The sequence below is a fragment of the Daucus carota genome, chromosome 9 (assembly GCF_001625215.2).
Source record: "Daucus carota subsp. sativus chromosome 9, DH1 v3.0, whole genome shotgun sequence".
NCBI lineage: Eukaryota > Viridiplantae > Streptophyta > Magnoliopsida > Apiales > Apiaceae > Daucus > Daucus carota.
This window is the reverse complement of record NC_030389.2, coordinates 12,056,242-12,068,260: the sequence shown is the minus strand read 5'-3', so window position 1 is coordinate 12,068,260 and position 12,019 is coordinate 12,056,242. Positions and strand designations below refer to the sequence as shown.

At 34.5% G+C, this 12,019-nt stretch overlaps 2 protein-coding genes across 3 annotated transcripts; one reads left to right on the top strand and one right to left on the bottom strand.

The window, feature by feature from the left end:
- The first annotated feature begins 2,401 nt into the window (after nucleotides 1-2,401).
- On the top strand, nucleotides 2,402-5,115 carry LOC108200663 (F-box protein CPR1). Of its 2 annotated transcripts, none has more exons than XM_017368892.2 (4): nucleotides 2,402-2,539; nucleotides 2,710-3,860; nucleotides 4,433-4,512; nucleotides 4,865-5,115. In XM_017368892.2, exons 2-3 carry the CDS (start codon nucleotides 2,728-2,730, stop codon nucleotides 4,470-4,472), a joined length of 1,173 nt encoding a protein of 390 aa, XP_017224381.1. In that variant the 5' UTR covers nucleotides 2,402-2,539; nucleotides 2,710-2,727; the 3' UTR covers nucleotides 4,473-4,512; nucleotides 4,865-5,115. The 2 variants fall into 2 exon arrangements, with proteins under 2 accessions (XP_017224381.1, XP_017224382.1); XM_017368893.2 differs by having other exon boundaries at nucleotides 2,704-3,860.
- A 1,668-nt stretch (nucleotides 5,116-6,783) lies between these two features.
- On the bottom strand, nucleotides 6,784-9,848 carry LOC108200941 (annexin D4). The gene is made up of 6 exons (XM_017369214.2): nucleotides 9,718-9,848; nucleotides 9,343-9,512; nucleotides 8,096-8,314; nucleotides 7,409-7,630; nucleotides 7,255-7,326; nucleotides 6,784-7,169 (listed from the first exon to the last, which is right to left on the bottom strand). Exons 1-6 carry the CDS (start codon nucleotides 9,764-9,766, stop codon nucleotides 6,960-6,962), a joined length of 942 nt encoding a protein of 313 aa, XP_017224703.1. The 5' UTR covers nucleotides 9,767-9,848; the 3' UTR covers nucleotides 6,784-6,959.
- Between the last annotated feature and the right edge of the window lie 2,171 nt (nucleotides 9,849-12,019).

Genomic DNA, 12,019 nt, shown 5'->3' with positions numbered 1-12,019 from the left:
TATCCATGATTTATATATTCATTCGAGGCCATTATAAAAATGACAGAAAGGTTGTTGCTAGAAAAAATATTGAAAAATTGCTCCCAGATAGTGGCAGAACCAGGCCTTAGATTCAGGGGGTCTCAAACAGTGTTGTTCACGGGTCGTTCGGGTACGAGATCTAGGCTTGTGCATTCGGTTAACCGAAACCGAATTTTTTTCGGTTAATCGAAACCGAAATTATGAAAATATCTCTACAAAACCGAACCGAAATATATTCGGTTAAAACCGAAACCGAAATAAAATAATTCGGTTTTTACCGAAAACCGAAATTTTAAAAGAAATAGCAAAATTTCAAAAAACATTCAGAAAATTTAAAAAATTCAGTTTAGTTACGATGAGCACTTTAATATATTAAGAAGTGTAGGTTTTTAATTTCAATATTTAGCTAACATAAAACAAAGATGCTCTGCTGCTTGAATGCTTCTGGAGATCTGCTGCTGCTCCAAGCGTCTCCGGATGTTCGCATACTAGTGATTCTGCCAAGAGCTAAGGACAACTTAAGAAATCCTCAACTTCCGCAGATCTGAGAGTCGAGAGTCAGTTATGAACAGCCAAGGGGGATCAAGAATAGATCAACTTAATTATGTTATTAATATTTTGTAAAATACAAAAAAGTTCGGTTATTAATTCGGTTTTTCGGTTAACCGCGGTTAAAAACCGAAATACCGAAAAACCGAATTTCACAAATTTCCCTACCGAAAACCGAACTGAAATTTGCATTTTGGTTAACGGAACCGGAATTTTTTCGGTTATTCGGTTCGGTTTTCGGTTAACCGAACCGAATGCTCACCCCTATCGAGATCAGGTGCATAAAACGCTAGTTCTTATGAGTCAGGTACAATGACCAGCGAATCCGGTTCGCGGTTCGATATCTTGATCCCTTTTAGTGATTTTTCACTAAACAATATATAGTCTACTTATGATTTTCATGATTATAATATTTATTTTACCCGAAAATAGAGAAGTAAGTTAATCAGAAAATGAATTTTAAAGTTATTTAATAAAGGGGGATGCTAAGTACCCCAAAATTTTCCCCCAAATTTCCTTACCAAATGTTGTGGTATAGTCGTATAGACAAGTGGAAAATTGTGATCGGATGATTGATGTATATACAAGGGGTCTCATTATTATTGGATTGAATGAAACCAATCAGATTTCGACACATAATTTGGGAAAAAAACTTGGGATAATATTTTGGGGTGCCTAACATATTCCTTTAATAAATGGGAAGAACGTTCAATACGTATTTATAACGTATTTAGGAGGGGATCTAAATCTATTCTGCAAAAGGCATGTTTCGTGTGTGTTTTCTTTCATCAGTATCATCTTCCCAACTCCTTTCTTTTCTTATTTCTTTTACTAAAGTACGTTTCTAAAAACAATTTCAAAGTTCAACAAACCGCAGAACCCACACATTATGTTCATCAAACAGCAGAATCCCCACATTATGTTCATCAAATTATACACCACTCAGTTGTTCAAAGTTGAAACTCTAATTCTTGAGAAATCCGGAACCCTCAATTAAAAATCTCTTTATCAAAATCACAGCAGATACAAAAAGATTAAAGAATAATAATTTATCCAAGAATCAATCAAAATATCATACCTTGAAATTTGGAAAGCAAGTCCCTCTCTATGATATTTATAATTCAGCGGAAGCTAAAAAAAATCATATCGACATCGATAATTCAACGAGGGCTAGATATACACTCTTTTTTCGAGTTCAGGGGCTCTTGCATCCCCTATCCCCTGATTCCGCTACTGCTCCCAGAAAATGATTGTCCATACAATCCCCGTTCTACAACTAATAGATTACACCCTCAATTCTAAAAATCGATGATCAATTATGATTTTCTTTCGCCGGAATGATCAATTATGGTTATTAATAATTAATTATATTCAATTAATCTCTAATTAAAATTTGTTATGTGACTTCACGAATTAAGTCCAATTACATTTTTACGAGGGTATTGGTTTCTGACAATCACTTATAATCTGTTAAATGATAAATTATTTTTCATTTTTTAGATGAATGTCTATTTACGAGAATTTAATATATTTTTAATAAATCCAACACTTTTTAAGGATTTTGAACTGTGATCACATTTGATTAAAAAAGCTGACATATTAAAATTTTGTTATGATTCTGATGACGGGAATTCATCCAACGAACAAAAACTGTATCCTATCCAAAATTTATATATTAATGCACATTATTCCGTGCAATGATTAAAAAAGCTGACATCAAAATTTTATTATGATTCTGACAACGGATATTCATCTAACGAACAAAAACTGTATCCTGTCCAAAATTTGTATCCTGCTTCACAGGACGGGAATTTTATAATGGAAATGAATAGTTGGAATATGTAACAGGGGGTTTTTAACCCATTGAATCAATATATATTTACTCATCGGAATTTCAACGAGTTGTTCAGTCCATAGACTAGAGTTAACTCTCTGGTTCTAAATCCGAAAGCACGCCGCTGGAGATTGGGTAATTGCTTAACCTCCTTGTATATCTCTCTACATTATATCTATATAGAATTCTTGGTTCAAATTTACATACGCCTTTACATCTGTAATTCATGTATTCAGCTTATAGTTTCCCTTTTTGTTTAGCTAATTATTTAATTAGTTTATATGTTAATGTTTTCGAAGCTTCAGGCTGTTGATTTTCTGAAAATGAAGCTTCCTTATGAATTAATGGAGAATGAAATACTATTGCGCCTACCCGTTAAATATCTCCTTCGTTTTCGATGTGTGTCGAAAGAATGGTGTCGTTTAATTGATAGCAATGAATTTGGTAAGAAGCATTGGAGAAGAATGATTGAGTGCAATAAGCGTAGTGTCATTTTCAGTGGTTATGATGTTGGAAAGTTTTACTTGGCGGATTTCGAGGCTTTGGATGGTGGTGGTGATGCTGTAGAAATTAATGGTCCACTTGGGGCTCTTGTCTCCGGTGCTGTATTTTTCGGTGCTGCAAATGGATTAGTTTGTGTGGCGAAGGATATGATGAATGAGCTTTTTATATTTAATCCGTCAACCAGGAAGGGTAGAAAGATACCCAGTGCGCCAGCTGATTTTCCGCGTTCTCGTGATTCATCTGAGTTTGTGCAGTGTGGTTTTGGATATGATCATGTTAATGATGATTACAAGATTGTTAAGATAGGAGAATCTTGTTTTCGGTTTTCTGGCATGAAGGTCATAGTCTACAGCCTCAAATCTGATTCCTGGAAACGGATTCAAGATGTTCCGAGTAACGTTCAGTTGATAGGGGATCGAGGCATATTTGCAAATGGAGCTCTGCATTGGTTTGCTGTCAAAGATCCAGCAAACTTCTCTGAAGACTTTGTTAGTTTTGATCTAGGTCTTGAACAGTTTAAAGAAGTCCCTTTACCTCCCAACGCGACACCTAGAAGGAGTATGTTTCCTGTTGAAGAATCCCTTGGAATACTATATAAGTATCGTGGTTCTCGTGTTGACTTGTGGCTGATGAATACTTCCGGGGCGGGAGATCTTTGGTCCAAAGCACTTTCACTGAAGCAGCCTGGCCCACTTGGATCTTTTACCTATTTTAGACCTATTACTTTTTCCGAGAGCCGCAAAAGTGTACTTCTAGAGGTGGACAGCACAAAACTTGTGTGGTATGAAATTAATAGGAAGGCAGCTAAACATGTTTGGATTCGTGGAATTCCAATCAATTTTGAGTCTTATCTATACACTGAGAGTCTTTTACAGTTCACCAACGATAATCAGGATAAGCCGTTGCAGAAGCCATCTCAAGACAATCAGGACAAGAAACAACATAAGAACAGGTAGTATATATTCTGTCATTTGTGTGGTGTGTGGTGTGTGGTCTGTGTCAATGGTGCATTTATTGCTTGGCTAGCTTTTGGTATATATGAATTATCTATAAATCACAGTGGCTGTTGGCCTGGGGCATTATTCATGTGTGATAAGCGTATGTTATAAGGTAAAAGCATTTATTTTAACAACCAATATAAATACAGATGCTTATGCAATAATATTGTACATTGGCCGTGATTGCATGGGCGGGTTTGTTGGTTCCCCACTTCAACTGGCTAAGACATTTTTTTTTGCACTTCCCTTGGATTTCATTGTGCCAAACCATGGATGCATCATACATGTAGTTTATATTTTGGTTTTTCATGTTTTGACTTTGTCGAGGTTTGTTCAGTTTATTATAATTACGAGGAAATATCTAGATGTGATGGATAATGGGCCAATCCCTTTTACCCTCATATATTATTAAGAAAGTTTGTTGAAACCTGAATTTTCATGTATACAGTATTATCATGTATTGCCATATTTGAAACACATGACTTTGTTTGTTCTGATTTTAAGCGTTGTCCTGGTTTATTTGTAGAGATGATTTCCTTTCCAAGGGATTCAAACTAAGGATGTAAGTACTTGGACGATTAACATCTGATGGAGTAGCAACACAAGGTAAAACCTTCTTAAAACCCAAGTCGGTTGCCACGGGACTATTAGGAATCATATTAAATTTTGTTGTAAATTTAATTTGTATATCCTTTTTTGGCAAACCTTCTATTGAAGTGTTCACTTCTGTAGCTACGTTTGTGAACCATTGAAAGTATATTAGAAAAACACAACTAGTTCATCTAGTTATCCCCTGCACACCACTCTATCCAACTAACTGTTCGGTACGGATCATCATGAACCTGTTTGAGGTTTTAATATAAATATGTTTTGAGTTTATATCAATTGGAAATAAGTTGTATTATAACTTTAAAGTTATTGCCTCTAAAGATGGTTTGCCTATAACTTTGTGATGCAGGAATGCTTTGACCTGAGCTATGGATATATTGATGTTCTTGTCAATGTTTATCTGCCCCTCTTATTTAGTATGTTAAGTTAGTGGTTCCCAGGTTTTCTGTAACAAGTAAACTCTTCGTTAAAGTATTGGCAGGAAGCAACAGATGCTGTGATTTAGATGTTATCGTCTTTTTCCTTTTCTGGTTTTTGTGTAACTAAAATGATCAATGCCATTAGTATATATTCTGAATCTGGACAGAATTAGTTTCTTCATCTGTAAGAGTTATTTGTGTGTTTAGCGCTTATTCCTGTCGCGGAAAGTCACATAGCGGCATTATGCTATATATTTTATACAGTGCCCCGAGAGAATGTACAGGATAAACTGTCCGGAACATCTCTGGAAGTCTTCTATTTAGACTCTAATGTATCAGAAGTCACAATCATTAGCATATTGCTTAAAGATTGTGGTTGACTGTGAGTGTGACACAGGTGGCATGCCAAGGAAGCTGAGTGCATGATTCAGTTTGAATTTTTATTTAGACAATCTTATCATTTCTCTTTGTTTATGTATGATATCCCTCTTGACTGTATGTGTGGATTTGTCCATGAAGACAACTTCTGTGGTTCCCATTTCAACTCTTGGATAAATTACTGGGTAGATTAAAAAGTAACCAGCTGGTACCCTAACTGACGATTGACGAAGACTGTTCAGTATTTTTAATCTCTGCGGTGTTTGTCTGACCCTATTAGACTTATCATATATTTTTTCTGAATTAAACAATCTATTTCTAGAAAATGTACGTAATGCATTTTTTCTAAAAATAATTAACTAAGTACTTGTTTGGTCGACATCTAAATACTTAGGAAGTAGAAATTCCTAGGAAGTAGTATTTGATAAAACAGTTTTTTTTATGGCGTGTTTATGTGCACATAATAAGCACAAAAATTGATAAGATTAATTTGTTTTGATCTGCTTACACTCTTTAAACTATCCAATCCTGATGAAATTGTTTGATTGACATTAGGTTGGGGAAATATTAAATACCTTCAATACAGGAAGTTATTCATCTAGACCCCTTGGTAACATACATTTCCGTTAAGAAGTTAAAACCTATTTTATCAACCAAATTACATAGGAATTAACTTCCTATCTGTAAACTAACGATCACTAAGAGTGAAGTCCTGGTTTTCATCATCAACAGATATATTTTTTAACTAAGAATGACCCCGTTAGTTCCATCCCCTATTAATAATAAATCCTAAATCAATGTCCACGTAATTTTATTTTAAAAAAGGTAAATTAAAACCAAGAGGTTAGTTCAACTCCAAGAGCGTTATGTATATTTGTTGGCTATAATATAATATATGGATAATCATCTAATATTATAGCTTATAGCTTAGATCACCTCCAAGACTTTGACAGGGAGGTATGAGATGGGGAATGAAAAGATTTTCATGCTACCCAAAAAACATCTTAGAGCATCTCCAACCATGAAGACCCCTTAACTAAAAGATGAGTTGTCATGCCAAAAATAAAAAATTTAACCAACCACTTCAAAAATTCACACTCCAACCACAGTGACCTGTTGTCTATAAATTTAGCCAACCTCCTATGGATGGCTAAATTTGTCGAACCTCTACAGGTCTGTAAGAAATCTGTAGGAAGATTGCACATCATTTATTACCATATTGAACTGATATATTCTATTTTAACAATCTAAAATATTAATAACATGCTATTTTTAAATTATAGCCAACCAATATAGCCAATACCATTGAAGAGAAATGTCTTACAGGTTCAACAAATTTTACATAACGTCTTACAGGTCCAATTTAGCCAATGATTATAGCCAACACCGTTGGAGATGCTCTTAGGCGATTGAGTACCGAAAACAAACCAATATGCATACAAAAACGAACATTGTTTGTATAATGGGTGCATAAGGAGCAACACTTTGAAAAGCTTAACATAAAATATTAATTATTTCTCAGATAAAACAAGTGCAGAACATTTCCAGAACAGCATTACGGTACTCATAAAAGCACAAGATATCAAAAACATAGAAGCGGTAACTCAAAAGGGTGACTGCAGGACAGCTAGAATCAGTAATATATGATTAGCGTCCTCTAGCAAGCACTGTCAGTAAGAAATCTTTATAGTTTCCGTTGACCTCTTCATCAATTTTGTCTGAGATATTAACTCGGTACTTGTGATGGTACTCTTCTGTGATCTTTTGTAGATTGGCATCCGCTTGGGTAACGATTACTCGAGTTAGAGCATCCTTAGTATGCTCCTCCGCCTCTCCATTTAATGCATCATCCAATGCCTGCAGGTGATAAAAACAATATAGAATTAAACGAGATGTTCCAAAATCAAGATATAATGTAATGAAAATGCGATTAGTCCATCACCTTGCTAAAATATGCTTCTGGGGTAGACAAGCACTGAACCGTGACTTTCAAGAGTGACTCCTTGTCAAGATCCTGGAATTCACATGTTTATTAAACTGATTCCATATTATATAAAACAATGTGGTGATGTGGAGCTAGAAATTTTAATTTGTACCTCATCCATGCTATTGCCGCAGATTTCTTTGTAGTGTTTGTATAGAGTGCTGATGTGGAGCTTACTTCTAGTTGTTAGGATCCTTATAACTTCTTCATCCTCAACAGGGTTCTTGGACGCATCCTTAACGGCATTGCAGAATATCTTGGCTTCTGATTTTGCAGTTTCTTCGTTAACTTTTGAGCCTTCATACCGATAAGCACTTACGAGTGCTACCAACAGCTGCTCAAGGACAAATATATAATCATATTCTAGACATACTTTTCTTTCTTACTTTTCTAGATAAGATACTTTGGGTTTTTCAGTATTAATAATTTTTCATAAATATGATTAAAAGAAGGTTGTACAGTTTCATTTTCATGGGTTACGCCAACTGAACTCATAGATTTAAAACAGATCTTACAAAGAAACTTAAACTTAACCCCTAAACTGGAAATTTCAATCTTAAATTTTACTGAATCGAATAAAGCTTTCCATTTGTTTTTGGTAGTGTCTCACTTCATGGCGCGCAAGTAAAACTGCTAATCATACAGTTCAACTTGTATATAAATCTACATAATTTCCTTCCCAAGTGCAACATACTTTGTACCAATTGGAAGTAAATGAAACTTTCAAAAATTTTGATGTCTAAATTAATGTTCTGAACTCTAAAAAAGCTATCAGAGCACCTAGAATGTGAAATCTCACCTTACATTCCGGGCCGGAAACATTGACAGCAAGATCTTCCTCAATGGAGTGATCATACAGGGAGTGGTAAGCTTTTCTTGCACCCAACAGCTCTTCTGATGATCTAGTACATGCAATCTCTGCGATCACATTATACGACTGGGCCCCTTTCAACAAAGCATTCTTTGCCATACGAGCATCCCTTTCCCATGGATGCATAGTCCAATACACCATCGCATTCTACTATCACATAACAAACAGCACCAATATAAATTGAGACTGCTAGAATACATTTACAATTCACAATCGCAATCCTATTGTTACTCTAAAGTGATACACTATCTTGCGGTGGAACCACATGGTGGCGAGGGTAAAGACAGTCATCAGCCCCTCAACTTCCCATTTTATACATTCAAAAAATAATAATATGGATCAGAATAAAAAAGTTAAAATCACCAGCTGATCTTGCAAAAAAAAAGTTTAAAGATATCAAGTCGAGCTTTAATAATAATATTGAATATTTGTTTTATATACAGTAAATACACAAATCCACGAATTGCAGCCAGAGATCCCCAAAAGGACTCACTCCACCGCTGATCCTAATTCCTATCTATTGAATTCAGACTCATCTCTTCAGTACGGCAGTCCCTCTTGTGCATCAACAAGAAGGTGCTGATGTTAGCATTCAATTTACACTCATTCTTTAAGAGATCTCACAATAATAATAAGCCACGAACCACAATTTCAATCTACACTCATTCTTTAAAAGATCTCACAATAATAACAAGCTATGAACCACAATTTCAATCTACACTCATTCTTCAAGAGATCTCACATTAATAATAAGCTATGAACCACAATTTCAATCTACACTCATTCTTTAAGAGATCTCACAATAATAACAAGCTACGAACCACAATTTCAATCCACACTCATTCGTTAAGAGATCTCACAATAATAACAAGCTACGAACCACAATTTCAATCTACACTCATTCTTTAAGAGATCTCACAATAATAACAAGCTACGAACCACAATTTCAATCTACACTCATTCTTTAAAAGATCTCACAATAATAATAAGCTACGAACCACAATTTCAATCCACACTCATTCTTTAGGAGATCTCACAACAATAATAAGCTACGAACCACACTCATTCTTTAAGAGATCTCACAATAATAATAAGCTACAAACCACAATTTCAATATACACTCATTCTTCACGAGACCTCACAACAATAACAAGCTACGAACCACAATTTCATACCTTGAAGCGCGAAAACTCGCGTTCGAGCTGTTGAACATGATCATCCTCCCACTTCTCAAACGAGCGATCATCCTCGGCGAAAAATTGAATTCCTTTCCTATAAGATTTCCTGTCATCCGCATTGGCTTTTCCCAACACCGAAATCAAAATTTTCTCATCAACTCCAAGTCCTACCACACACAATTCAAAACACAAATACATCAGCACCACCTGATTCCATCTAGATTCAATATATACAAAACAACGATAATTAAAAAGGCTTAAAGTAAAAACACAATTCACCAAAAGAAATGATTTAAATGAATTGTAGCATTATATAATGAGTGACGAGAATGTTGAAATAGAAATGTGCGTGATTAATCTGCATGTGTGAACCTGAGAAGGCGCTTGTAAGAGCTTCAAGCTGCTCTTCAGTGTTTGCCATTTGTGTTGTGTGTTTTCCAAGATATGACGACGACGACGATGTTGCTTAATATTATATGGGGTTACATGTAAGCCTGTTATTAAGACAATAATAATGGAGCGATACAAGTGCTATTTAATCACAATTTCTTGTAACGTGTTTTGGATTTCGTTATCTTTTCTTATTTACACACTCAAACATATACCATCCCTCTAGTTTCCAGTTTTTTTACTCCGCAAAAATTATTTCTTTTTTATAAAAATATAAGCTTAATGACTTTTTAGGTTTTGAAATTTGGGTGTAAGTTCCGATGCGGCCTCGTAGTTTAAAAATGTACATTTCGACCCTCAAAGTATCTTTGTTGTACCTTTTAGCTCTTATGACGTATACCGGTATATAACGGAGTAGACAAAATTGACATTTCAACACGAGATGGTTAAAAGGGGCATTAAACATTAAGGGTTAAAGGGAACATCAATGTATTTTAATGTATTCTTTAGGGGTTAAAAAAAACGCGATGTATACTTTAAGAGCAAGTCCAACACTATGCTAAGAGGTTCCCTAAAAATATTATAAAATAATATGTCTTAGTGATTTAGCACAACATTTAGCACATGAGCTCCAATAGTACTCCCTATATCCATTCCCTATTATTATAATAATATTAAATAGTGGAGGAGAGAGGGAAAAAAGAGAGAGAAATGATGTGGAGGAGAGAGAGAAATGAATATTTTAATGATAAAATTAGTTTAGAAGTGGCTAGCATATTCTAAAAATAGGGAAGGGGAGGCTTGTGCTAGTGATTTAGCACATCACTAGCATAGTGTTGGAGTGCAATTTGATCCCATATTCCCTATTTTTGGATTTAAGACTTGATTTAGCACACCTATTGGACTTGCTCTAAGGGTTAAAAGGTACCCCCAAATTTTATCCCGAATATGAATTGTCAAGTTTATCCCTCGATTTATACCGGTATTTTTAAAGAGAACTAAAAGGTACCTCAAAGATATTTTGAGGGCCGAAAAGTACGTTTTTAAACTTCGAGGCCAAATCGGAACTTACACCCATACTTCGAGGGCTAAAAAGTCATTAAGCCAAAATATAAACAAACTTTTATTCAGAAAAAAAAATTTCAAAATAATTTATCAAACTATGTTTTACGAGAATATTCGAATGTGTGATGAGTCCCCGTCCCCCAATGTAAACAAATGAGGGGAGGGAGGGAGTATCGTAAATTGTAACGGTTTTTTTTTTTTTGAAAAAGAGGTTTAAAATCTGCTACAAGCCGATCCTGTGGACTCGAAACCGCTGCTTTGCATTTATTTTAAAAGAAAAAACGTTGCGTTAAAATAATGAGCAGCGTTAAATGTTCCAAAAGAATTTTCACAATATATCGTAAATGACCCGACAGTATGTTTGATTTTAATTGGTAAGCTAGTACGTGATTCTTTGTTTTATCAAAAATATAATAATTATTTTAAATTTTAAAAATCAATTTACATGATAATCTACTTTTTTAACGGCTTAAGATATAAATTATATAAATTATAACTACCGGAATGAGTTACAAAGAATATTAAAAAAAATTGAAGTAACCTAAAATAGGAAGAATACCGGTCTTTACAAAACAAATTATAGAAAATGAGTCCAATTATTTCTTTTTCTCTTTTTCAAATTTACCAAATTCACAATGCAGCAGTTCTATTTCTTTTGTTCGGGATGCAGCAGTCCTGGTTATTGCACTCTAGTCAATAAGTATAACAATATTTTCATATTTATATTAAATTCGGTGCAAGATACATGTGTTTTATTATGCTTTAAAAAACTTATTGTAGAATTATAGAATCTATGGTTGCGCAAACTTTATTTTTCATAATAATTTCTGACTTCAATTTATATTTACATGACAGATCATAGGGGATTTGGATATACATGATATATTTTGCACGCATTTTACACGATGATATACTGTTAGATGGTGACAATATTGTTGCACGTTCCTGTCCAGACTATATCATATGTATAGTTTTTTTCAGCATGGTCCATATGTCCTCTCCAATGACATAATTATGTTGCTCCGGCAATAATTTAGATGCAAAACGTTCACCAACTTAATTATTTAGTCGTTTGTGTAAACACGGCAATCTTATCCTGCTTCAGGCTGTCAACTAATACATACATCATATGTGTATTGTGGGCTCCCTCTCATTTCTAACCAATCTATTCAACCACTTTTCAAAAGTAACCAGTTTTTTTTCGAGCTTTCAAAACTAA

Excerpts from the sequence above, each read along its gene's own strand:
- LOC108200663 (XM_017368892.2), top strand. The coding sequence starts at position 2,728 with ATGAAGCTTCCTTATGAATTAATGGAGAATGAAATACTATTGCGCCTA. Across the intron at positions 3,861-4,432 it reads AAGAAACAACATAAGAACAG|AGATGATTTCCTTTCCAAGG; the intron begins GTAGTATATATT and ends GTTTATTTGTAG.
- LOC108200941 (XM_017369214.2), bottom strand. The coding sequence starts at position 9,766 with ATGGCAAACACTGAAGAGCAGCTTGAAGCTCTTACAAGCGCCTTCTCA. Across the intron at positions 7,327-7,408 it reads GCGGCAATAGCATGGATGAG|GATCTTGACAAGGAGTCACT; the intron begins GTACAAATTAAA and ends TGTGAATTCCAG. Across the intron at positions 7,170-7,254 it reads CAGAAGCATATTTTAGCAAG|GCATTGGATGATGCATTAAA; the intron begins GTGATGGACTAA and ends TATCACCTGCAG.